This window comes from Pygocentrus nattereri, chromosome 9 (genome assembly GCF_015220715.1).
Source record: "Pygocentrus nattereri isolate fPygNat1 chromosome 9, fPygNat1.pri, whole genome shotgun sequence".
NCBI lineage: Eukaryota > Metazoa > Chordata > Actinopteri > Characiformes > Serrasalmidae > Pygocentrus > Pygocentrus nattereri.
In genome coordinates, this window is record NC_051219.1 from 39,766,794 (window position 1) to 39,793,179 (window position 26,386).

Genomic DNA, 26,386 nt, shown 5'->3' on the forward strand with positions numbered 1-26,386 from the left:
TGAGAGAGCAGCAAGTCCACTTCTCCTTGGTGTCCTCAGCAGAGAAAAGTGTGTGTTCAACCTTTTTTTTTTCCCCTCCTAAAAGTTGACATGCCGGTCTTTGTAGAGGATCCCACTCAGTTTTCCAAACAGCGACTGAAGTCGGCACTAATATCGCACAGCGTGGAGCTGCCTCCGGGAGAAAATAAGAAGGAAGTTTATGTGGACCTTTATATGAAACATGTCTGGAATAAAAGCAACGCCGATTTCTCTAGTGATGATGAGGACCTGGCTCAGAATGGCACTGTGAGTTTGTGGTGCTTTCTAACAGAATGGAGTCTGTGCAAACACTTTTTGCACAGTGGTATTCATCTTTGAACTCTGTTCATGTGACCAAAATGTGAATCAGATAAGTAGCTTGTGTCTTGACCGGATTGTTGACTGTTAATCTTTCTGTTGAATTGACCGATTGAATCTTTGACTGAAGGGGAAAGTTTTGTTGGAATAAGAAAGTATCTATGCTACTGTTTGGCTTCCATATCGGCACCAATATAGCCTGACAAGTCATGAAGTCGTTGATTTTTAACTCCTTCCTTTCTGTGAAATGCAGATGAACTGTAATAGGAAGTTACTGTGAAAGTCCACAGGTGTTACTGTTTTTCATGGTTCTGAAACCGGACTCCAGAGGACTGGAGAGCATTGCTGCAGCTGTCTTTTGCACATGCGTGCAATCGTTGCCTCGACTGCACCAGAGTGCAATACCAGGAGATGACTTGCTATATGTGTGAGGCAGGGAGGACCCCCAAGCACATGACTGGGGAATCTGGCTCACGCTCCAGACCCCACAACCCCCCCCCCCCCACCACCACCACTTCTCTGGTATCAGATTTAGACTTTATGACCTGCAGTGCTGTACTGACACCGTCCTTGCCTTTTAAAAGACCAATGCATAAAATTATAAGTTATAAGGTTATTAGATATCAAGCGCTGGGTTAGAGCTGCTCTGACAGGCTGCACTTTGAAGGAAAAATTATTTTCCCCTCATTTTTGTCAACTGGAGAAGTCAATTTTAGGGGCATTAATCAAGGGACACTGAGTGAAACTAGCTTTCAGTAGGTCTTCAAATCTGACAGCACACACACATACTTTGTTTCCGTTTAACTCAAGTTTAAGCAGTGTAATTAAATTATGTGTAACTGATGTTGAATGTTATGTTTCGCTGGATAGGAGGAAGAAGAGAAAAGTGAGGAGGCAGACATGGTGGATTTGAGCTCACTAACTGATGCTCAGTTAAAAAGCCAACTGCTACACTATGGAGTCAAAGCTGGACCAATTGTAGGTCAGTATGTATGTTCTAGCCAAGTCAAAGTAGGTTTAATTAATGTTTATTCATTTAATCAGTTATATTTGATTAGTATTAATTTGTGTTTCTCAGTCACTTCTGAATAGAGTTAAACTGTCTTCATTGAGTATAAACGGGTTATTGAGAACAACCATCTTTTATGGAAGACAGACTATCAAACCATCTGTCATCATAGCCAGACTATATTAGTCTCGCCTGCTGTTGTCAAAAGCTGTGTCTCACAGATGGATCTACTACTCTTGGTTAAACAAACAAAATATCTCTTATATGGCAGGACCTGTTACAATGTGAAAATATCTTTCAGTGTATTTCAAATATCTTTCAGTGATCTACTGTTTAAGCAAAACCACATTTCAAGTGTATTTCATGACAGACGTTAGGCAGTGAGTATTACTGGGGCTTTTTGCATCAGGTTGAATCATCAAAATTGAACTGCTCTACACAATTCTGTGGTTTTGTTAACACAGCAAAAGGACTGGTCAGAATTGTTACTTAAAGACTAATGGGCTCTTCCAGTAATATTCAGAGACATACTTTACATTTTAATCTTTTACTGAAACACTGTTACTAAGAAAAATTGCTTCAATAGAGCAAAACCTGAGTGAGAGTAAATAGTTTACAGAAACAAACATACCAAGATACTTACAATATGTAGGATACAGTATGTCAATGAAACCGTATATATTTGGACGAAGGTTGACTCATTGACTTTTTTCCTGCTGTTCATCTGCTGCTTCTTACTGTTTGAATGCATCTGCACTATCTAGAACAGGAGAGCAAAAAAGAACTTTTTTAATCAAAACTTTTTATTTTCATTTATATATAATATATATATATATATACCCCCATTCAAATGGTTCATTAAGTATTAGATTCTGACACTTGGTTGTTGGAATGATTAATATTTTGTAGTTTGTTTAGCCAAAGCTTTTGCCTTTTTATTATTTTTTTTTTTATTTCTGCTAAAAACAAAAGAACTGCTTTTGACCATTGTTGGCCAAAATGTTTTGGTGACAAACTTTGGTGCACCCAAAAACTCTCCACGTTTAAGCTTGTATATGTGAATGTACATCACTTTCTGATGACAGGAATCGTCACACTCCAAATGACTAACATGCTGTGAAATTTGATCTGACTGGTCAAACGGAGTATCTTCTCCAGAAACCTGATTTTAATCTGAAAAGTTAGTTTATGTGGCTTTTTGCCATTCAGCTGCAGAAAGTATCCTTAAGTATCCTTAAACTAGATGTGCCAAAAAATCAGATTTTTACTGCCTGTCTGAAGAAAGCCTGAATCAGTCATCTGAAAGTTTACCCTAGGGCATGCCAGTTCACCACCAGGTGCATGAATCTTACTGTAAATATTTTTGTGTGTCTATGGAGGCAGGCAGCACTCGAGCTTTGTATGAGAGAAAGCTGCAGCGGCTCATGGCACATTCCTCACAGTTCAAATTCAACGGGACAAGTGATGCTGCAAAGTACTCTGACAGTGAGGAGGATGAAGGGGAAGAAGAAGAAGAAGAGGAGGAGGATGAGGAGGAGTCCGGTATGGACTTTTTTATTTATTTTATTTTTTTAATTATTATTTCAGTTTTTATGTTCATCTCATGTTGGTAGCGGTGGTGAGGAGAGGTTTTTTAATTCAGTCCTCAGTCATACCAATGCACATTTTTCACTTTATCTCATCTGAACACATCTGGAGTATCTGCAGGTCTTCATTAACTGGCACAGGTGAGATGGGAGCTGTAACTGCAAAAATGTGAAGTTGTCCTTGTAAGCATGGATGGATAACCCTGGGGGTTCTGGGAATATTGTGAGTTACAAAGAAAGTCTGTCTGATCTTTTATATGTTGATCTTCTTTTCTTGTGCTTTTGTTTAGGATCAGAACAGCTGGGCCCAGAGTCGGTGTCCCGGACTGAGACTAGTGCGACAGCCAGAACGGTGTGTATAATCTCTTCTTATCTTTCTCTACAATCCTTACAGCTCTTGATCCTTTGTACTTAAATTTTTTTATGGATTACTGGATGGAAAATAGAAACAACTGTTAATTTACTGAATTATTGATAATCCTGTAGCTGCAGTGAGACCTTTAATCATTTTGCTACTTTGAGCCAAGTGGAATAGGTGTTAAAAAATGAATGTGGATGTGCGTCAAATAGCTGCAGTAATTTTAAAATGTTAAGTCAAAGACATTCAAACACTGGTTGAAGATCAGTAGTTGAAATACCCTCCTATTTTAAAAGAATACAAACATGACGCACAGCCTTTATAATGGAAAAAGCTTTTATGATAAAATTAACTGCAGTCAGATATTTACAAAGACAAAGAAACAGCAATGATAAACAGTTGAACAAAGTAGAATTATATTAAAACAGCCAGTGATCACAGGGTAGAGTACCTGTGATGTGCTGAATAGCTGGCAATCAAATAGAAGCTGCATTATTTTGAAGGAAGTGATTTTCAGCGGTCAAGTGATCATGAAGACTAATTACATTTAACCCTGATTGCATGCATGCACTGATGCATTAGCACACTGATCTCATGAATAGTGTTCTTGTAATCAGAAACGCTGGACTGAATGCAGCAAACACTACAGAAATGGAAAAGCTGCAGTGAAATAATTGGACGCCCCATCAGTCAAGTTAAAACCAACCTCTTGTTTGCTCTGGAGAAATGGAAATGTCACAGTTTCATTTCAAGCTTGCCATATGCCGCTTTTGTAGCAAACACAGTGTTGATAACAGTCTTTGGCAGAAGAGTGAATACAGAATAAAGAAGCAGGTCTACTTGAGACTGGTGGAGCCTGAACAATATCTGTTGGATTGTTATGGATTTGTAAAAAAGACACATACAGGCTCCTGCCTTAATGAGCTTTGATTGGCTGTGAAAGATTCTTTGCTTGTGTAGATGCCAGTTTCATGTTTTTAAATCACTGTGTGTAAAACAAACAGATCATTGGTGAAGGACTTGTGAAATGCTGTTTCTCAAGAAGCTGAGTTTTTCTAAACTCTGCATTTATATCTAAAAGTCTGCAGTTATTGCCTAGATATCTAACGCTCACTCTCTGAGCTACCTGTTAGACCTCTGTCGTTATATACTTGACTGATCGCTATTATTGCGATTATTTTCCACAGTTGTTGGCATTCTCAGTCATGTGTTGCTACAAATATTGTGAGTTCGGTGTATTTTCATCAGTTTGGTTGAGGTTAACATAACCTATAATTAAATTATAGTTAAAAGAAACAAAACACATTTACTGAGACATGCGCCTTACAAGAACAGTTACAAAAACAAGTTGTGATTTGTGAGTTTAGAGGGCAGTGGTGAGTAATGTTTGCTAAAGCTAGGAGGCAATTTTGCCCTTGGGGCTTATACTTGCATACAATAAGCAAAAAGAAAAAAATAAATGGTAATAGTTGTTTATATGGCAATCAAGCACAGACTTAAAATTTCATGATCATGTCAGACCATGTCAGTGTCCCTTTTCCACAGACTTGCTCACAGATTACTTTTTAAAAAAGAATTCTCTTCTAACAGCAGCATTATGTTCAGTTCTTTCCAAACATTACAATTTTCTTTCCTACTGCATTGTGTTTGGGAAGCTGATTTATCAGCTTATAAAGCTTAATTACTCCAGCACAGACTTTGTCACCACCGTGTGGCCAGTTTTTAATTTGGACTTTAGATTAAATTTAAATTAGAACATTTCTGCATCATTTTGTACACTCACAGGTGGGGCTGTACAGTCAGAGCAAAGATTTGATTTATCCTCAGTGCTTTTCCCCCGCCCTGAGACAGGTACAGTATTAAGACCTGGTCAGTGATCTCAGTTGTAAAGGGAGAAAGGTCCACTTTTTTCACCCCCCCCCCCTCACCTTTTTAAAAAATTATTTTTTTAATTGTGTGAATCACATTTTAACTGTGTGGATGGCACCATGTTCATTGCGCAGCTGTTGGGTGAGATATGGGAATAATTGCTTTTAGTGGAAAATGAATATTTCACTGAAATGTACTGGATGCTCATTGTTTTGTGTTATGATAATAATAGTGTTGTTTTCTGCCTGTGTAGGAACATTTGCTAATTATGTTTATAAGTGTGGCTGATTGGATGTCTGTGAATTACAGGGAAAGAAACGGGGGTCGCTGGAAAGCAGCCGAAGTAGCTCCCAGTCTTTCAGCATAACTGAGCTGGTGGAGGAGGGAAGTGTGTGTGTGTGTGTGTGTGTGTGTGTGTGTGTGTGTGTGTGTGTGTGTGTGTGTGTGTGTGAGAGAGAGAGAGAGAGAGCGTGTGACATTGTATGTGTCATAGTCTAGCAGGAGTGGACATGTTTGTTTCAAAATGCACACTGTTGTTTTAAGAATCACAATTTTAAACTAAAATGTTCATGGATCTCTAATCATCAGAAGAATTGCAGTACTTGTATTGCACTTCTTTATTTATATAGACAGGTCAGAAATGAAAGGGAAAACTAACATGAACTATCCTGGTAAGGTGCCAGACCAGCTTCAGTATGCCTTAACATTGATTCTGCAACCCTCTGACACTAGAGATAAAATACCATTATTCCAAAAATATTCCTTCAGTTTATGTGGATATGAGGGGTTATTGTGTTATTGGGAAAGACCACTCGTATCAGGATAGGGAAGCTTCATCATAAGCTAAAGGTTAGCAGTCAGAATAACTTTGTGTTGATTTACTGTGACCCTTCCGTGAAGGGGTCGAGTGAAACCAAACCACGGCAGCAAAATAACCAGCATACACATGCACTCAGAATATGGTGACAGGTGAATCATCTGACCAGATCACTTTTTACTACATCTGTGTAGACCGTTGACATTCTTCGTCACCTAAACAGAATATGTTGTTGTGTGGGTTTTTTGTCTCCCCACAACAGTCAGTGAATATGGCTGGAAATTGGACTCAAAAGCACACATTTACTGATGTTTCTCCGTGGAGCTAAATACTGACGTTGCTTTAGACTCTGTTCATAATGATGCACTAGCTACTTGAGCAGTCTTTGTGACTGTGACATGAAGCACACTATTTAAAATCGTGTGCTCTATATTTTGTTTCTCTGTTCCTTAATAATTCAGATTTTGCCTTTAGTTTGTCAACTGCCTGTACATGTTTGCAGCTTTGCAAAAATTTGCATTATTTCAAAAATCAGAGCAGTGCAGTCTATAGAATTACAATATTAAGATGGCTTTATCTAAAGCTAACATAAGATGACCCAATTGTGCTGGATCAATGAAGCAGTTTAACACACTTCATATTTAATTTTAACTTCACTCTTATTCATGTTAAATAGTTAAGTTCCAAAAAAAATCGCCATATGATGAAATACCCAGTGAATGGTGAGTTTCTTCACTTGTAACTGTACATTAGAAATTGTCTTTACTGTCCAACTAATTGTCAAGCATAGTAGGTGTTAGATACTATATTTCATGTTTTGGTGTACATCAGAATGATGATCATGCTTGGTCCAGTCCTGCTAGACTATGTATGCTCCTGCTCTTGTATTGCACTGTTCACACAAATGCAAGTACAGCTTTTAGGTGATGATGCTACTTATTAAGAAGTTGTGGATTAATTGTTTTGGCTCATTGTGCCTGAAAAGGAGTTCTAATGAAGGGTTGTCTGGCCTGCAGATTGAGAACAGGCTGAGTCCTCAGTCAAAGCCTGCAGCGACTGAAAGATGTAGCCAAATGCCGAAAGAGAAAAGGGTGCTTTGGGTCAGTAAAACTATTGAAAAACACACATTCAACTAAACTTGTACTATATTCGGTTATTAATTACAGACTGGTTGGTTGGTGTGTGTGTTTTAGGGGAGGAGGTGGGGGAATTTTTTTTTTTTTTTTTTTTAATGTGTGTTTTGTTTTGTTTTTTTTTTTTAAACAGGACCTTCAACAGCTCAACAAGAACACCATGACCAATACGTCTCTTTATCTCACCCCCCAGTGTTTGCCCCATCAAAAACAAACTACCACAATAAAACCAGCTTGTGTAAATCTGCCCTTTCTTTGATGTAGCTCTCCCCTCATGCTCTGGTGTTCCAGTGGATGTTGTTGCACCGCTGGGAGCTTAATAGGCTTTTTTCACTTTGTTAACCTCGGTGCAATCCTTTTCTCTTCAGTCTTCTTTCTTCTTTACCATATTTGCTAAGGTTCATCTGGAGTGATCCATTGAAGCCAGGCTGCTTTTTCCAACCAGACATTTCACCTTTGTGGGCTTTTATTCTATACTCACCTTTTGCATGATGTCTTTTTTCAGATGTGGCACAATTCTTTTGTTGATCTGATTGCCGCTTTTTGCCCCAGTCGCGTTACAGTTTAATTAGATTTTCTTTATTCCACTATAGGAACCAGTCACTGATATTCTGACAGAGTTGTTCCCAGACACTGTTACTACTCCAACTGGAATCACGTGAGTGCACATGATTGCGAATGTTACACATGGCTGTTGTTTTACATAATTTGAGGGATGTGCCGAAATTTGTATTTTTGTACCAAAACCAAACAAAATGAAACATTTGGCCAAAGGCCAAATACATGATACTCAACACGTTTCATTAATTTTGCCACTTTTTCACAATTGCATAAATTAAATGGGCTAAATGTATTTTTTTTCTTGGTTTTCAAAAAAAAAAACAATTACTAAACTTCAAATTACAACGAGAGAGAGAGAGAGAGATTGAGATTGTTTAACACAACAGTTCTGTTCTTTCTTTACTCTTTCTGGAGATACATTTGGCTCAAATGTTTGAAACTGAATGAAAGCTGGGAACCTTCAGCGTGCTCCGGTGTGACTCGCTATAGTAAATAATGCGTTAAAGTGGGTACTAGCCTAGAGCAATTGGCTCTAGCCCTGGAGATGAGGAGTAAAAGTTCCAATCTGGTTCTCATCTACGGCCGGGAACTAGAAGAAGGTGAAGGCGTCATTAAAGGCGTCATTCAGCCAAACACCAAAGGTGTATGTTTTGCCAGTTTTGCACAAATAATTTTGGTTTCTCACTATTCGGTGCATCCCTACATAGTTTTCATATAATGTGAATGTTTTTTTTAACAAAGATTCTCTTGCTCTTTAGTGCTACTAAGAGACGGTCTATAAAGGGGGCAGCAGGTCGTCCTGTGCAGTTCAAATACTTAGAAACCCCGCTGAGTCCCGCAACACTGGAGAGACGAGAGATCCAGCATCGTTTGGTGCCTCTGTGGGTGCAGATTGTTGTTTTTCTCTTATTGGCGGCTCTTCTCTACCTCATTTACGTATCCATCGAAGACCCGCTGGAGAATCCTTTTAGTGTGCTGTTGGACAGTCTGAGTGATGAGCCTGCCCTCGCCCCCAGCTCTCAGGACGTATCGACAAGCGAGGTTGCTGCCTAGAGAGAACCTAGAGTACTTTTACGAAAACATCAGTGTGTTGGACTTGCTTATATAGAACAGAACATCCATAGTGAGTTTGTGTTATTATTTTTTAACTATTGCCACAGTAAGAGACTGTATAATTGAATGTGTATAAATACGAGTGTGGAATGTGCTAAAATGTGTATGGTTTGTTCTCTTGCGTCTCAGCTCATGCATGAGAGATGTGTTGCCATCTTATTGGACGTTCGTGTGTTTGCATCGTCTCTTTTTCATCCACCCTGCTTCAACAAACCAGTGAGCTGAGAAACCGACAGGGACCCATGTCTTATCCAGAGGAGTCATTGTACATTGTTTTAATAGTAATGTCTGATGCTTTATTTTTGAATAAATAAATGGACAAATGTTTTCAAATGTTTAACATGTCTCACTCTCCCGTTCTGCAGACAGCTATGCGAGTGCATTGTGGTCGCTCTACAGTCTTGCTGATTGCACTTATTCCAAACCAGCAGGGGGCGGTCATGTGTCGGTCAACCCTTGGACCAGGGTTCCCCGCCCCCCTCTGTCTGCACCTGATCCAGTCTTTCGCTTCCTGCAAAATGACTGGCCATAACACCAAGTGGAGAGTTGTCCGCTTCTTGAAACTGGTGTTATTAGGTTTATTGCTGATATTGCTCATTTTACTTTTTGTGGGTGCAGTTAGGACCTTCACGTTAGAGGTGAATGCGGGTCTTCAGCTCGCGCAATGGGAGAAAACGGCCAACATATCAGCCCATATCAGTAAACAGGAGAGAGCGGTGCTGCTGGCGAACTTCAAAGGTAACGTCTGTAAACTCAGATGCGCAAAGGTCGTTGCCTGCTCGGTGCTCATGTGGCTGAGAAGGCCGTCTAAGTCTGACAGTGTAAACTGATGTTTAGGGTTAAAGGTAATCTGCAGGCTGCAGGCGCAGTTTAGTTTTCTGTCGTGTTTGACCGGATTGTCGCAGAGGTACGTCGAAAATGTACAGTAGCTGTAAATGAATGACGAGCTACATACACGCGTAAGTTCATGCCTGGTGTTGCAGAGGCTGGAGTGCCGTGTAGTCGGAGCTCATGTTTGTTTACACGGCTCATCACTGCTCTGGTACTCAGTGATTCGCCTGCAAGACGAGACGCGTCCTTTTAAAGCCCGCCCACAAGATACGCCTAGCCTATAACTGCACAGGGGGTTGTAGTGGGTGGAATATTTAAACAGTTTAATTAATATAGTTATCACAATGGAGTAAACTTGGATTCAAAGCATTAACTCTCATCTTAAATTCTGTTAGCACACGAGATTTTATTTATTTATTTATGTCAAACTCTCAGATATCAACAGTCCCAGTTACTACACGTCAATAATCCACACTTAAAAAAAAAAAAAAAAAAGGTTCTTCAAACATTCTTCAGTAAAGGGAATTTTTCTACAACCCCAGTTCCAAAAAATTGGGACGCTGTGTAAAATGTCAATAAATGTGAATAAAAACAGAATGCAGTGATTTGCAAATCCCATACACCCATATTTTATCCACAACAGAACAAAAAAACACATCGGGTGTTGAAAGTGAGACATTTTTGCCAACTCATTTTTAAGCATGCAAAGGGTTCTTTGAGTGCTTTTGTTTACTAAAGAACTCCTGATGAACCATCTTTGAGTGAATGAATAACCTTGAAAATGTCTGTATAGGATCAAAAAAGGTTCTTCTATTGTTACTTTCCTGACATCGTAACAATAGAGGAGCCCTTTTTAGAACCATATACAGCACATTCATACCATACAGCAGTCACGCATAACATTATGACCACCTCCTTGTTTCTATGCTCATTGTCCATTTTATCAGCTCCACTTACTGTATAGCTGCACTCTGTAGTTCTACAGTTACAGACTGTAGTTCATCTGTTTCTCTGATACTTTTAGCCCCCTTTTACCCTGTTCTTCAGTGGCCATGACCCCCTTGGACCCTCACAGAGCAGGTACTACTTGGGGTACTATTCACTTAAAATTACTTTGAGCACAACTTTGAAATTTTATATGGTTATAAAAATCAAATTGAAGTGTAAAGTTTTTTTTTTTTTTTTTTTTTTTTGGAAATTGAGGTCCTAGTTAGGTTGGTGTGGAATTCCAGAGTGGATTAAAGCCCACATTGGTCACTTAAAATCTGTTGTGTTCTTGGTGGTTTCAGTAAATTTTCGTTGATCTTTGAGCATTTTAATGTCACTCATTAACATGAGTGCACATGATGCACTGAAAGACCAACATTGTTTTATTCCTTAAACTAAGTGTAACCTCACAAAACCCCTGATTTGATTTAAAAATGTTTTTTAAAGAGCAAAGGAGTCATTTCTAATCATCATTTTTAATTCAGCTCTTTTCAGACTTCTATTCGGTGCCATAATGAAGCTGAATAATTAAAGCTGAAGATGCCAGATGACTGGTGATCAGGGTCAGCGACTGCTCAGGAGACAAAAAGGCCTTTCTCAGGTCTTCACCATCAACTATTGTTAATCCTTTGGTAATGTCATCTGTAGTGACAGTCTGTTTATGCTCTTTCAATCCTTAAGTTGTTGTATAAACGTTTTTTTAACGTTCTTTAAAGTTGGGGAGCAGTCGTGGGCTGGAGGTTAGGGAACCAGCCTCGTGACTGGAAGGTCACCAGTTCGATCCCCAGAGCTGACAGCACATGACTGAGGTGTCCTTGAGCAAGACACCTAACCCTCAACTGCTCCCCAGGCGCTGCGGATTGGGCTTCCCACCGCTCCGGGCAAGTGTGCTCACTAGTGTGTCTGTGGTGTTTCACTTCACGGATGGGTTAAATGCGGAGGTGAAATTTCCCTGTTGTGGGACTAATAAGGGTCTCTTAATCTTTAAACGGCACAAAGCAATGAGACCATTTTGGCACGATTTGGATGCTGACGGTGGCGGAGTAACGTCACTTATTAAAAAAAATATTTTAGCCTATAATTTGATCATTAAAACAAACGCAGCCCAAAGGAATGAGACCTCATTGGTGCGATTTGGACATTGATGGCAGGGCTACGTGACGTCACGGGCAATAAAATGTAATGTTTCATCTCTTAAACAGTGCCAGCACAAACTTGGCACAAATGAACAGCAGCATTTTTATTCCATTTCTGACCACATGAGGGGCCAGCTTCACGGAGGTGATATTCACCACTGCAGAGGAGATGCGAAAAGTGGCATATGTTTGTGGCAAACTTCTTCATAAACAGTTCAACGTGAACGCTTTTGTGTAAACACTTCATTTCAATGGAAACCCTTTGTGCAGCGGCCCTGTCTGTCCAAGGAGAACTACCTCCTAAAACCATTAGTGAGGGAGCCAAACGTTCGTAGTTACTTGCTTCTCCGTTCCAACCCCATTAGTGATTCCAGAGAACATGCATTTTGAATTAAATGTTCCAGCTCCGCTCGCAGCATGAAGTAGGACAGAATTTAACATTAACATTAGCTAACTAGCTACCACTCTACTACAACTACTGCTTTCTACACACTATTTATTGTGCAAGTATGTGGTTTCCCAAACATACAGGCGTATCTTACCGAGATGAATCTTCTTCACAGTGAGCCGCCGCGTTTCCTCTTCAGACGCCCCAGCATCCCAGACAGCGAGCATATGTCGGTCCACTGGCTTGATAAGTTCGGCACCCTACTGGCTGTTTGCCACTGCAGGTCCACCCTCGGACTGGGAGTGGAAAAATTAGCAATAGTAAGTGAAACTTTGTGATAAGCACTGGTGGACCGCCCAGAATACACTGAGCAAAACTCCACTGGGCCAACAGTGGTCCACTGTCCTCTTGCTATCAGGGATTGAAGATGTGCTCCCGTGCCAGCTAATCTCGGCTTTACAGATAGCACAGCTGGAAACCTTTTTTCTGAGTTTAGCTCCCACACTTTTGTTCACTCTCCAGTGAACGCTAATGTCGAAACGGTTCTAGGGAGTGCAAGAAAGGCGTATAATGACGTCACCAATTAATCTACTAAATTAGTTGCCAACTAATTTGGTCGTTGACTTTAGTCAACTAAGTTGAATAGTCATTGCACCCCTAATCCTCACCTGGCTGTTCGGCTGAGGGAGCTGGAGCTGGAAATTAAAATCCAGGAGGGTGAAGCAGAGGCTCTCTGCCTGAATGCGCTACAAGAGGGATCTTGAATTGAGGAGGCTGAGTTTGGAGGGCGACAAGCCAGTCCCTCTCCCTCAGAACGCTGCCTCTCTCTTGGCTCAGCCCACTACTACTGACCCTCAAGCAGTGTCTGCTCCATCGGTGAGAAACCTGACACAACGTAGGGATTTTGCACTGATCACGGATTCTTTTTCTCTCCCACGAATGGAAGATTGTGTCGATGTTGGCTCTGCTGAGTTTGTGACTAAACTTGACCTACTGAAAGGCTATTGGCAGGTTCTGACATCTCTGCATTTGCTACGCCAGATACATTTCTGCAGTATACTGTAATGGCTTTCGGTCTACGAAATGCCCCAGCTGCTTTCCAATGCCTCATGACTGCTGTTCTAGGTGATGTGCCAAGTTGTGATGCCTACCTAGATGAAGTTGTTTATTCTGACACCTGAGAACACTGTATGCAGCTGCTGGAAACCATATTCACTCGATTACGAAATGTCTTGCTTGTGCTAAACTTAGAAAAATGTGAATTTGGAAAAGGTGAGTGGTCACCTACCTTGGCAAGGTCCTGTCCTAGACTGGATTGTAATACTCTTTATTGTACTAACTTTTAATTAAGGCACTTCCTTCTTCTCCCAGATGGTCGATGAGATATCAGATGATGACCTCTTGTGTTCGGTCAGTTGGGAATCCACTCCACAGAATATTGTGCATATTCAAGCAGAGTTCTGCTTACTGTCTTTACCTTTTAACCATCATGTCAGAGAGATATCAGCAAAAAATTGAATTCGAGCAATGAGGCTTATAATGTGAACCAAGCCATAAGCAGATTTCTCTTTCTGTTTGGCTATGTTCACATTACAGGCCTCGGTGCTCAGATCCATTTTTTGCTGAATTGTCTTTTTTTCATTGGGTTTTACTTGTTTATCATTTTTGATTATAGTTTGTTCAAGGTCTTCTCAGTAAGTCTGATTTTTATCTTATTTTATTTTGGAAGTCACAAGAAATTGAGGAGAGAGTCCAATGTCAAATGTTTTTGGCATAATCTTCCACATTTAGTCCACTGAATCATGCAATGGTTAATAAACCCAAGGATGTCCATCTTTTCTGTTTTTATTCATTAGAAGCTATTCGGATCCCTACTGTGTCATTCTCTGGGTCTGAACAGAACACAAGCGCTCTGCGGGAGTTTGACCAGCTTCTGAGAAAAGGTTAGAAACTAATTCATTCATTGCTAACATTTAATGCTCTTCACTAAAAGCTGAAGTTATTTGAACTGTCCTTTCTCCTTTAACTCCACATGTAGTGTTTCCTCCATAACTGCTGCATTAAAATGTTTAAGCCCAAAAATTTAAACGTATGTATTTTAATTACATGTCAGTTTTCCATTCAATTGAAATACAATCCACTGTAAAAAAGGTATTATAATTTGTTTCTCCATCATGTTCAATAAAACTGAATGAATTTAATGGCTAAATTTAAATTAGAAGTGCTTGTAGGATTTATGCAATTCTTTTACATCACATTTATGTATTTTTAAAGAGTTAATAGTACCTTCTGTGTTCACAGCACAATTACTCACACTGTGTAAATTTATTAAATGACAAAAAATGAATTCACATTTTTGTAGTCCAGTACAGTTACAGAAACCATGAACTGTTGATTTGAATATTAATGCAGTACATCTTTATATACTGCTTCACAATAAATCACTGCCATTGTTTATTTAGTCTACCTTTTGTACCCGTTACCATGACAGCAGACCTAGCAAGGATGCTAGCTAGGTAGTTCGCTGGTGTTGTCTAGATTCTCTTTCAAAATAAGTGAAATGAAACATTAATATTTGGTCAAAATCATTAAAAACACAAATTAAGTTAATGCGCATCACTATTTCATTGCAGTTGCACTCAATAACAAAGGATGGCAGGAGATTGTAAAAATAAACAGAGAACAAAATCTAATAGATCTTCTACAGTTCAATTCAATCAGTTTTGGATTTATCCAATTTGTATGGAGCCCCGCTGATGACATCATGCATAAATAAAAAATAAGGGCGTGGCGGGACGAGATCCTAATGCGCCTTACCAAGTCGTGGGAGTGAGATGATTAAGTCGTGGCCATGACTTAGGATTGGGAACGAGATCACGGCTTACTAAGTTGTGGCCACGCATTAGGATCTTGTTCCCATGCGTTAATAAGGCAGGGCCGCGATTTAATTATCTCGTTCCCACGCCTTACTAAGTCGTGGCCACACCTTATTTTTATTTATGCAGGATGTCACCAGCGGGGCTCTGTAAATTTGAGTTGCTTCTAATGAATATAAGTAAATAAAGTATATTTCATGTTTAAATTTTTATGATGGCCATAAATCATTTTTTTGAGTGTGCGTTTTGGGTGCTTGTTTGCATCAGTCTTCCCAACAGTCTTCTCATCCAGCCTGGTTAAGCATGAGGTGGTGGCTCACTACAGCCACCTGTTCACCGTGCTGGGGACTGAGCCGGAGCTGGTGCCCTACATGCTGCTGGCGCACATTGACGTGGTGCCAGCGAATGAGGCGGACGGGTGGGAGGCCCCTCCCTTCTCCGCTAAAGAGCTGAATGGGTTTATTTACGGACGAGGGACCATCGACAATAAACAGTCTGTCATGGTATGTCCAGCCTGCGGGGCAGCGCTTTCCTTTTGTTAAACAATAATACACTCGTTCTGTGGAAAATGCTGCTGAATATGATTTACGTCTCTCCTTGAAGGGGATCCTTCAGGCGCTGGAGTACTTGTTACAGCGAGGATATGTTCCACAGCGAGGGTTCTACATCGGTTTGGGTCACGATGAAGAGGTCAGGCACTCTCACAGTTTGCGTCCGCAAATCCTTGTATGTCTGAAAAGATAGCTTTAAAGAAGATGCTAGAAGAGTTCTCAAATTTGATGTATGTTAAACATTTTATTTCAGGACATTTTGAACTATTTCTATTCGTCAGTTTATTGTGAAATTTTCACACAATGTAAAGGGCAGCTGGGTTTTTCAAATGGTTGATGTTCACATAAATTAAAACATGAACTTTCTGTGCAAATTGCAAGCAACTTTTACTGATAAAAAGGCTTGACGTAATGAAGTCATTTCCATTCATATGCAACAACGCATCTTTGCAAAGTTTTAGTTTATCATTAAAAGAAGCCATATTTGACGTTTCCATGTCTGTTTTCTTGTATGCCACAACTTGTGTGCCTTTGACTTTCCCGTCTCCGCTAAAAACTATTAATAAGGACATTCTTTTTATCTTTCTTTTTAAATTTAGTTTATTATTTGGTTATTTTTCCATCGGCACCTGTAAATAAGAGATCACATTTCTCTTCCAAGTAGAGCTGTTTGAGTGCTTTCCATTTAGAAAGCCTTTTCCACACATCTCCTCTGTCAGTGCTGAAAAGTATAAACAATTTAAAAACACTCGTCTCCTATTGAGTCCAGCTCTACCTCTCAGCCATGTTGTTCCTCTTTGTTTTAAGCGGCATGTGAGGCGAAATCTTCCACATGACAAATTTAAGAGTAAATGCGTCATTTTCACATTTAAGGAATCAATAAAAATGAATCTGCTAATGTTGATCAAAGCCATCATAAAATATAAGTGACATCAAATTCGTGACTCAAGTTGGACTCAAATCCAAGTGCTATACACCCCATCAAAGCTTCATACACTTCATCATTTGCAATCTGTTAAGCTGAATGTTTGTCTCAATGAAAAGTTCCATTCTGCTTTGTCTGTAAAGGTGAGCGGTATTAATGGGGCGGTGAATATAGTCAAATTGCTGAAGAGCCGTGGAGTGAAACTGCAGTATGTTCTAGATGAAGGCCTGGCAGTGCTGGACGGAATTATAAATGGACTGAAGGGGCCGGCAGCGCTGTGAGAACTTTTCACTGAACCTTTCCTCTCTGATATGCAAAGCCATATACGTGACCTACCATGCTCCCTCAGATTAACCTAATGAGTGTGTGTGTGTGTGTGTGTGTGTGTGTGTGTTGTAGGATAGGTGTCAGTGAGAAGGGGTCAGCCACAGTGAAGCTGAGTGTCAGCATGAAGCCAGGGCATTCCTCTTTGCCCCCTAGAGAGAGCAGTATTGGCATCCTGGCAGCTGCAGTCACAAGGTGAAACAAACCGCCTACAACTTCTCCATAGCGGAGAAGTCTGTCTCCCACACTGAGTGCGTTTACATGTACTTAATAATCCAATATCTGCAGAAAATCAGATTGTCTGTCAGTAATCCGATCAACACGTTTACATGCTCTTGAATAATCAGATATTGGGAAAACTTTCTGCTTTGCAACCAGCCAATAAACTCACAGAAGAAGATGTGATGTAAACGTAATGCACAACTCAAACTTCATGCTGCATTTTTTAAAAACACTTTACCTGTAAATATGAACATGTCATTTAAAAAGATGAAGAATATTTAAATCCTTTATTTCGTGTTTGATCTCAGAACCACTCCAGCATTGTTTGGCTGCCATCTCGCAGCACCCACCGTCTGATCTCGCGCATGCACAGCCTGAGAAATCTGAGAAAGTGGAGTACGAGTATGCATGCACAGAGAAATCTGATTACTGAGCTAAAATCCAGCCTCTTTATCGGATTTCTAGATCGGAGTAAGGTGTTTACATGACCATTTGAATAATCGGATAACTGCTGAAATCCAATTATGATCGGATTATTGAGTGCATGTATACACACTCATTATCATATCCAGCATTCAAACACTGGAACTACAGTGCCCTAAGGCATGGTTCTTCAATTCTACGTGGTTCTTCATGGTTCTTCAGGGCCAGTGTCCAGCATAGTTTGGTGATTTTCCTGCTGTAACACATTAAACCTGGCAATTAGCTGGCCATTAGTTGATTAGGACACCAGCCCTCCAGGACTGTAATGAAAGAGTCCTATGGTTGTGGAGTATCCATGCATGATCTGCCAATACTATGCTTTTGACATGTCACATTCTTCTTTCTGTAAACGACTATCAGCTCTACAAGAACAATTTATACAGATTTGCAGCTTAACTGACTGAAGAATTTGTGAAAGTGTTTAGCGTTACGTTAACTTCAGCAACTGCCCAACAGCTTCTATTGTTTGTGTATTTCAACTCAAGTTTTCTGAGCACATGTCAAAGTATGGTCAGTGGTAACTGATGGTGTGCTACTGATATGGAGGATGGAGATTAGGTTGAGAAATTAGTTTTGAAAAGATTTTCACTCTCTTTTATTCCCTTTACCTATAAGTTAGATGCAAACGTCTTATTGTTAACTCCACAAAATCTGCCTGAGCTACACATTGTGCCATCTACAGGTTGGAGGAATACCCAATGCCCAGACTGTTTGGCTATGGTCCTGAGCGAGCCACTTTTGAGCACCTGGCACATAAGGTAAATCTGGCCTGGGCGAACTCGCCTGCAGTCGTTTTAGAGAGTTATTGTCATTGTATGCATTTATTTATTTATTTATTTAAATACATGTATGTGTATCAGCTTAATACTCAGCATCATTTTCTGGTTTATGTTGCAGTTTGACCTGCCGCTCAGATTCATCATGTCCAATTTGTGGCTTTTCACCCCCTTGCTGAGCAGGTAGCTCCTGTGCCATTAAAGCAATAAGCTGTGAGAGGCTATGCAATACAGTGATTGTATGAAATGGCAACCAAATACAGTATGACATAACACGCAAGTATTCAGTAAAATAATTATTGTTATCATACACAATAATAGTTCTGCCAAGTAGTGTAGTTAATTAATAGCCAAGCAACATAATGCTGAAAGATTATTCCATTTACAGTACTGTGCAAAAGTTAGAGATCTCCCTTAAATATTTAAGTTGCTCATTTCTCAGCAACAGCAAAGCAAACCGAAAACATTTCAATTACACACAAGCCTAAATATAATGCTACATTTTTAGTATTTATTATATCCACTCTTTCTTTTCAGCCATTTGTTTCAGGAGACATATGGAGGGGTATTTTTCCCTCACCTCCAAAATTAAGTCTTGCATTTTCTGCTTCTCAAGATCCAAGTAATCCCAAATGTGTTCAGTTAAGTTGAGGTCTGAACTCTGGGTTGGTCAGTCCATTGTTCTGAGAACACCAGCAGCTTCTTTGATTGATTTGTAAATGTTCTTCTTTGTTGATTATTTCCTTTTATCTCTATAATAGATTCTTTACAGCTATGCATCCTTTCAGACCCATCTCACTGTGGAAGGATGAACAGAAACTCCAGATTTAGAAAAGTCCTGTTTATTTTCACCCATTTTCCTTTGACATTCCCCTTCCTTAAGTGGACAATACACACAAAATACAAAACACATAAATGAGAGGTGGTCTCTGACTTGCATAGTACCGTACCGCACAATGACCTGCTGCATTAAGGGCGCAGTATACGATTTTCTTCCAGTTTTTGTCAAATTAAATTCACATCTCTGCTAGCTGTTCGTTCTGTGTACGCATGGGGGAAATACCCCTGGTGTTCATACACACATTCTGGCTCCATAAAAAGGGAATCACAGTGGTCAGGGATGGGAAAAACAACACTATTCCAGCCAATCAGCAACAGGGAGTGTCCGTGCTTGTGCACAGGATGGGGAAGAGGAGTGGCTACCTGCTGAACTCCATGCAATGTCAAGACGGAGAAATGACCAAGAAACAGCCAAAGAGGAGATCTGCAGAACAAAGATTGAGAAAAACGGTTCTTAGATCAGGCCTTGTTAAAATTGATGGTGAAGAGACCTCTGAAAATGACGTGGCTGAAGTGAGCTTCCTATTTGCATTTTCTCATTCCACCTTATATCGTGCATCAGTTCCATTCTGGCACCTGAGACATGAGAATCTAACTGCTGCACCCTTTAAGGTGGAATGGCAAAATTAAAGCAAGAAGAATCTGAGGTGCTGGACTGTAGCTGCTGCAACATTTAAGTAGGAACTGGAAAATTTAAACAAGAAGCTGGCAAAAAAGGTGACTTCAGCTTCATTGAGTGTTGAAAGGCATGAAAATGGGATGAGGAGGTTGCTCCTGGTTCGGTTTCACAGAACCAATAAGTCAGAACTGTCTTGACCCATTGCTGATGTTTGCAGTAGCCACTGGTAAGCTTCATAGCAGCAATTGTGACAGTTTGCACACCCACAACCTAGCTAACGGTAGTTGTTGCTTGTGTGGTTGTTTGCTCTAACGTGTGCTTTGTCCATACAAAGTTTGCAATTTTTTATTTATTTATTTATTTTTTGCCACAATGTTTTGCTAGCCCCCTGACTTTTGCCTTGGTGATGCACGTTCCTGAATTTTGGGGCAGAGCTTCAGAAGGAGCACTAAAGAGAGAGGTGCATTTGTTTTACTGTTGAGTTCAAATATCAACAGTCATTCTCCAGAATTGTGTACTGCACCTTTAATGCAGAATTCAGTTGGCTCTGCCAATCTAAATAAAATAATATACACCATCTGTTTTATGAACTGTATTATGAACAAACCATATAATGGGTACAATGGATTTCCAGAGTAATGGAGAGAAGACCTGCCATGAACGCTTTTGTCCGGACTACTACAGCAGTCACCATGTTTAACGCTGGTGTGAAGGTAGAATATTTCTTCATTTTAACACCCATTTCAGCACATATTGTGAAACTTTTTGAATGCAGGCACCTCATTCTTTCTCTCTCTGCAGGTCAATGTGCTTCCATCACACGCTGAGGCCATGGTGAATCTGCGCATCCATTCTGCCCAAACACTGCAGGAGGTGAGATGTCACTGCTGTCGTCATGGAGATGTTGACTTTGTGCATTCAAGTTCAAAGGGAGCATATTACTGCTCTTTGTACTAAGTACGAGCAGATCTTTTAAAAAGGAGACTTTGAAGGTTTCGAGCACATACGCCACAATTTTCTGTTCATTTTAGGATGTGAAAATGTGTTCTTTGAACAGTGAGATGTTGCTTCTCTTAAGACTTTCCTTCTTCTGCCCCAAGGACAATAATCATGGTGCAGGGTGATTTGCATGAATCAGAGTCATGCAAAGGAGGTCATATATTCAGTGGAGAGAGGGCTCACAGAGAGACTGGGGGGCAATCTGTCTCTTTTGTACAAGCAGAAGAAAAGAGAAATACCTGTGTCTCCTTTTATTTCCCCCCAGATGTAGTCAGTCAACCATGACATGTTTGGTGTCTGAAGTTTGCTTCTTTAGTTTTGTACTGGAGCTGTGAGGATAATGTAGCTAACAAGTAGTGGAAGCTTATACTCATCCATTAGCTTTATGCTCACTGCGTGCATTACACCAACACACGTTTTCCTTGTTCAGTAGGACTAGGAATCTCGAGGCACCTCAGGATTCGATAGACATACTGGACATAATGTTGTGGCCCCCAAGGTGGTTTGGTTTTTGTTGAAAGGACGAAATGGCTTAACATTTGGGTTGTCGACTCCTGAACTAAACTTTTAATGCAGAGGGTGCCGGTCGGATTTCTCACTTATCCAGTTGTGTTTTTCTTATGTGCCGTCAGAGTGTCCGGGCGCTGAACTTCCCCACTTCCAGTGTTATCAATTAAAATTTGGAAAGTCGATTTTTGACATTTGTGAATTGATTCAGAATCACCCGTGTCCGCCTCGCAATGCATCTAAGAATCGTTTTCCCCACCCGTATTGTTGAGTATCCTCAAATATGCTAGAATGCAGTAGCCAACTAGAAGTCTGAATGTTGTCTGTACTTTTGGCCATTTTTGTGTGAGAAACCACATAAGCAGGTTTGTTTGAGATTACTCAGTGCAGTTTGAGGCAACTATGTAATGATTTAGACTTGCAGTTTGCACAGTGCTAACCAAGCTTCCAGTACTTGTTAGCTACATTTGCTTTACAGAGGCTGATTACACCTTATAACTCTGGTGATTGGATCACATTCGAATATCACTTGACTGTGTGAAAAGCCAAGTGTCAACATAGCCACGAAGTATTGTGATTGGATCAGACTTTAGTGGAAGTGATTGTGCAGAGTGCTGTCTACCAAATGAGAGGAAGAATAAGGTGGAGAACAGAAAAGAACAGAATAGGATAGAACTTTGTTTGCCAAGGCAGGATAATCATCTTTTGTTACTCTGATTAAAAATAAACCTGCACAACACGGAGCACATCACTAAATACTCACAGTAGACGCTCGTCACAAAGATGTAAATTAGCACAAGTTAATACAATTTGTTGGTAAGTTTGATTGTATTAGGAGGATCTCAAACATATCGCTGCTGTCAGAAGTAAACCCTCGTAACTTCACAGGAGAAGGGAAAAACATGCTTTTAATGTAAGTCAGTAGAACAAGAAGTTTATCCAAGTCATTTAGGGCCGTTTCTTTTAGTCCATTCTTAATGAAAGTTACGTACAATGTAAAGGATAACTGGTATTTTCAAATTAATGCAAATACTGAAAAATGAAAAAAATGGAGATACGAGGTTTTGTTCGGACAACAGCAAGCTTCAGAAGGGTTCAGCATAAGGTCTTGATGAGGAGAATGCTTTGGGTCATCAATTATCAGTTTTTCTGATTACAGCTATGTTAAAAGATCATATATAAAGATCATCTAATGACTTTTTTGGCAGTCTACTTTTGTCCCTGCCATCTTGATGATCCTGAGCAGATATCAGCATATAAAAATTAATTGTACTACACACAAGGATGCTGTGGTGTACATTTTTTCCCTCAATATTATTACTAACCCTAAACCCCTTCAGTTTCCTAATCAAATCCAATGTCTAAATAGCTTTTTTTGCATATACAGTGAATTCTGTGTGCAAGACTCAGTAACATGCGTGATCTTGGAGTTTACCAAAAGCAAGGAATCTTGGATTCTGGCACAATGAAACGATGCAAACCAAGCTTGTCAGTTTGCATTGTAAATGGCTATACCACATGACTAATGTACATTTTACCTGAGGTGCATGGTATAGACATAAATTGCAATGTTTGATAAAGCTGTTGAATATCACAATAACAATACGAGAAGCCTGAAAGCACTTCTAAGCTTCTAACTCATTTCTCTGATCTAATTATGTCACTCTGGCAGCACACGTGGGAGGTAATATATGATCCGTTCTGTCATCTCAGCTCATGAAGGTGTGTTTATCACTGAAACATACATTGTAATATAAATTTAAATATGATTTATACTTTTTACAAGTGAAAGCAAAAGCCGATCTCTTCTGGACATGCAGGCGATGCATGTTAGTGGAAAGTGTGAATGAAGTAATTCCGGACATGAAACACATGTTAATGTTTTGTAGTTCCAGGAACGAAGGAATAAAGCAAACATAAGACAGAAATGCCTCATTGAGGATGTAAACGTCCCTCTCACTGCAACTTTTTCTGTAGGTGGTGGAGCTGATCGAGTCCACCATAGCAGATGAGCGTGTGAAGATCGAGCTGGTGAGTGGGTTCGACCCTCTGCCCATCAGCTCCTACACTGAGCAGTCCTTTGGGTTCCAGATCATTAAGAAGACATTGCTGGACATGTTTCCCCAGCTCACAGTGGCCCCGGGTAAGTTTCTCACTGAGAAGGCCTTTAAGTAGTTTGACACAATACATTTGAAAACCTCAAATAAATCCATCAAAAGTTTCACACAAACTATATACACATTTTACCTTAATCAAAGTTTCAGCAAAGTCAGTGGATTTTTATTCCTTGTTCTTCTGCCTAATCCACTCTAAGTGCTCATGTGGCTGAAGAGCTACTTACACGCTTCATTTGCCACTGAAGAAGCCCAGACTGCTGCTTAATCTCTGTTTTCCCTCTATTGCTTTTGCCTACTTCACAGGGATTTGCGTTGGCAACACCGATAGCCGTCATTACACTGACCTCACCAAGGACATTTACCGTTTCGCTCCAACCTGGTTTAAACCAGGCGACACAGAGAGGTAAGACACTGGAATTAAGATTGGGCATAAAGCGGGCCAAAGGACAGGAAGGGATACTCACCTTTCTTTTTTTTATGCCCATGTTTAGGTTCCATGGCATCAATGAGAGAATGTCTCCTAAGAACTACGAGGAGCTTGTTGCGTTTTACTTTCAGCTCTTCCAGAACTGTGACATCAGAAACTTGCCCACCCCTCACGAAAGCCAGCATGAGCTGTGAGCCTTTTAGAGTTGTTTTAGAACCAGTTTCAGTACTTTTAATTTCAATCCTCATTCAAAATCAATAAAATATTTGTGATTTTTCTGCTGTTGAATGTTCTACCCAGGAATTATATAGAACACTGAAAGAGATCATATTACTCAGGAATGCTATAGGAAAAGGAATGAGGTAGTGGAAAGGTGTACTTTACATTTTTACTATGCACTTGCCCACATGTAAGTACAATCTATTCCAGGCATGTCAAACTGGGGATGCTTCAGGCCAAAGTGCTGTGGAGATTAGTGTGTTTGCTCATCTCACGCTCTGAATTAAGTTCATGACAACCTTGGTTCTTAGCTAATGAGCTCAATCAGGTGTCTGTAATGAGGCAACGTGCTGATGTCTGCAGTGTTTTGGCCTGTGAGGACTGGAGCCTGACACCTGTGATCTATTGTGTTGCACCTTGCAAATAAGGAGTCTGGCCTTGTCAGGAGTGAAACCTCTTGAATGATATAGAAAATTCAGAATATGTAGGATAACACTAGTAGTCACTAGAAATCTACTTTCTTGCAGAGTCTAGTTACAACCAAACTGCTCCAGCTAATTCACGACTTCAGAAGTCCTTGATTGGCAGGTTAGTGTTAAGTAATTAAGGGGCAGCATTTTATCTCATTTGATCAGAACCATTAGCCAACTGTGTTTGTACACAAAGGAATTAGACATCTACATTTAACCCATTTGTGCAGTGAAACACCCACATATATGCACACTAGTGAACACACACTAGAGGGCAGTGAGCACACTTGCCAGGAGCGATGGGCTGCCCTATCCACTGCCTGGGGAACAGTTTGGTTAGGTGCCTTGCTCAAGGGCACCTCAGCCACATACTGTCAGCCAAGGGGATTGAACCAGCGATCTTCTGGTCACGAGGCTGGTTCCCTTACCTCCAGCTCCTTTTTAGATGCAGATTGGAAATGCGGGAAAATCGATCTCCAGGAGGAGGGCTGTTAACCACTGCAAGTAAAATCATGCAGATGTCATGTTTAGAGGCCTTTTTTTTTATTTAAAAAAAAAAGGAGGAAGACCTTAGCACTAGTCCGGTTATACTGGTGTCTCATCTTCCTCTTGACAATACCCTGTGGGCTATGATGTTTAGGTCAGGTGAGTTTGCTGGCCAATCAAGCACAGTGATACTGTGGTTATTAAAGCAGGTTTGGGTACTTTTGGCAGTGTGGGCAGGTGCCAAGTCTTGCTGGAAAATGAAATCCACATCTCCATTAAGCTTGTCAGCAGAGGGAAGCATGAAGTGCTCTAAAATGTCCTGGTAGATGGCTGCACTGACTTTGGACTTCATATAACACAGTGGACCAACACCAGCAGATGACATGGCTCCCCAAACCATCACTGATTGTGGAAACTTCACACAAATGCAAAATTTACTTTCATCTGAAAACTGGACTTTGGACCACTGAGCAACAGTCCAGTCCTTTATCTCCTTGGCCCAGGTAAGATGCTTCTGACGTTGTCTCTGGGTCATGAGTGGCTTGACGCAAGGAAATGTGACAGTTGTAGCCCATGTCCTGGATACGTCTGTGTGTGGTGGCTCTTGAAGCACTGACTCCAGCAGCAGTCCACTCCTTGTGAATCTCCCCCAAATTCTTGAATCGCCTTTCTTGACAATCGGACAGATTCTTTAGTAGTGACCTTTTGTGGCATACCCTCATTGTGGAGGGCTACAATAACTGCCTTCTGGGCAACTATCAGGTTAGCAGTCTTCCCCATGATTGTGTAGGCTACTGAACCAGACTGAGGGACCATTTAAAGGCTTAGGAAACTTTTGCAGGTGTTTTGTGATGATTAGCTGATTAGAGTGTGACATCATGAGTCTCCAATATTGAACTTTTTCACAATATTCTAATTTTCTGAGATACTGACTTGTGGATCAATCTGTGTGTAATGAATCTAATACGAGTCTCACTTTTTGAATGGAATTACTGAAATTAATAAACTTTTCAATGATATTCTAATTTATAAAGATGCGTGTGTGTGTGTCTCTCACTGACCACTTTATTAGGTACACCTTCATGTTCACCTTCAGTACACCTTCATGTTCAGTTGCTTTGTTAACACAAATAGCTAATCAGCCAATCACACGGCTGCAACTCACTGCATTTAGGCATGTAGAGGTGGTCAAGACAACTTGCTGAAGCGCAGACCGAGCATCAGAATGGGGAAGAAAGGGGATTTAAGGGACTCTGAACGTGGCGTGGTTGTTGGTGCCAGACGGGCTGGTCTGAGTATTTCAGAAACTGCTGATCTACTGGGATTTTCACACACAACCGTCTCTTGGGTTTACAGAGAACAGTCCGAAAAAGAGGAAATATCCAGTGAGCGGTCAGTTGTGTGGACGAAAATGCCTTGTT

At 40.4% G+C, this 26,386-nt stretch overlaps 2 protein-coding genes across 4 annotated transcripts; both read left to right on the plus strand.

Annotated features, from left to right (window-relative positions):
• The first annotated feature begins 17 nt into the window (after positions 1-17).
• On the plus strand, positions 18-9,119 carry lemd1 (LEM domain containing 1). Of its 2 annotated transcripts, XR_001856669.2 has the most exons (11): positions 18-285; positions 1,207-1,318; positions 2,729-2,887; positions 3,222-3,283; positions 5,075-5,140; positions 5,468-5,542; positions 6,992-7,075; positions 7,242-7,346; positions 7,702-7,766; positions 8,428-8,792; positions 8,912-9,119. XR_001856669.2 is itself a non-coding variant. In XM_017684630.2 (10 exons), the coding sequence occupies exons 1-10, from the start codon at positions 91-93 to the stop codon at positions 8,720-8,722; spliced, it is 1,218 nt and encodes a 405-aa protein (XP_017540119.1). In that variant the 5' UTR covers positions 18-90; the 3' UTR covers positions 8,723-9,119. The 2 variants fall into 2 exon arrangements, 1 of the variants encoding a protein (XP_017540119.1); XM_017684630.2 differs by having other exon boundaries at positions 8,428-9,119.
• LOC108412557 (N-fatty-acyl-amino acid synthase/hydrolase PM20D1.2) lies at positions 9,068-25,990 on the plus strand. 2 transcript variants are annotated; one of them, XM_017684627.2, is made up of 13 exons: positions 9,256-9,520; positions 13,981-14,067; positions 15,268-15,503; positions 15,604-15,690; positions 16,620-16,753; positions 16,876-16,995; positions 18,188-18,263; positions 18,403-18,464; positions 20,375-20,453; positions 20,542-20,613; positions 23,224-23,389; positions 23,667-23,766; positions 23,855-25,990. In XM_017684627.2, the coding sequence occupies exons 1-13, from the start codon at positions 9,301-9,303 to the stop codon at positions 23,982-23,984; spliced, it is 1,569 nt and encodes a 522-aa protein (XP_017540116.1). In that variant the 5' UTR covers positions 9,256-9,300; the 3' UTR covers positions 23,985-25,990. The 2 variants fall into 2 exon arrangements, 1 of the variants encoding a protein (XP_017540116.1); XR_005130733.1 differs by lacking the exons at positions 23,667-23,766; positions 23,855-25,990 and adding an exon at positions 20,125-20,200 and having other exon boundaries at positions 9,068-9,520; positions 23,224-23,288.
• Positions 25,991-26,386: the final 396 nt, after the last annotated feature.

Bases quoted from the DNA above. Each gene is read 5' to 3' on its own strand.
- lemd1 (XM_017684630.2), top strand. From the start codon at position 91: ATGCCGGTCTTTGTAGAGGATCCCACTCAGTTTTCCAAACAGCGACTG. The intron at 3,284-5,074 runs GTGTGTATAATC...GTACACTCACAG, and splicing joins CTAGTGCGACAGCCAGAACG to GTGGGGCTGTACAGTCAGAG. The intron at 5,543-6,991 runs GGAAGTGTGTGT...TCTGGCCTGCAG, and splicing joins TAACTGAGCTGGTGGAGGAG to ATTGAGAACAGGCTGAGTCC.
- LOC108412557 (XM_017684627.2), top strand. From the start codon at position 9,301: ATGACTGGCCATAACACCAAGTGGAGAGTTGTCCGCTTCTTGAAACTG. The intron at 20,454-20,541 runs GTAGAATATTTC...CTCTCTCTGCAG, and splicing joins TGTTTAACGCTGGTGTGAAG to GTCAATGTGCTTCCATCACA. The intron at 23,767-23,854 runs GTAAGACACTGG...GCCCATGTTTAG, and splicing joins AAACCAGGCGACACAGAGAG to GTTCCATGGCATCAATGAGA.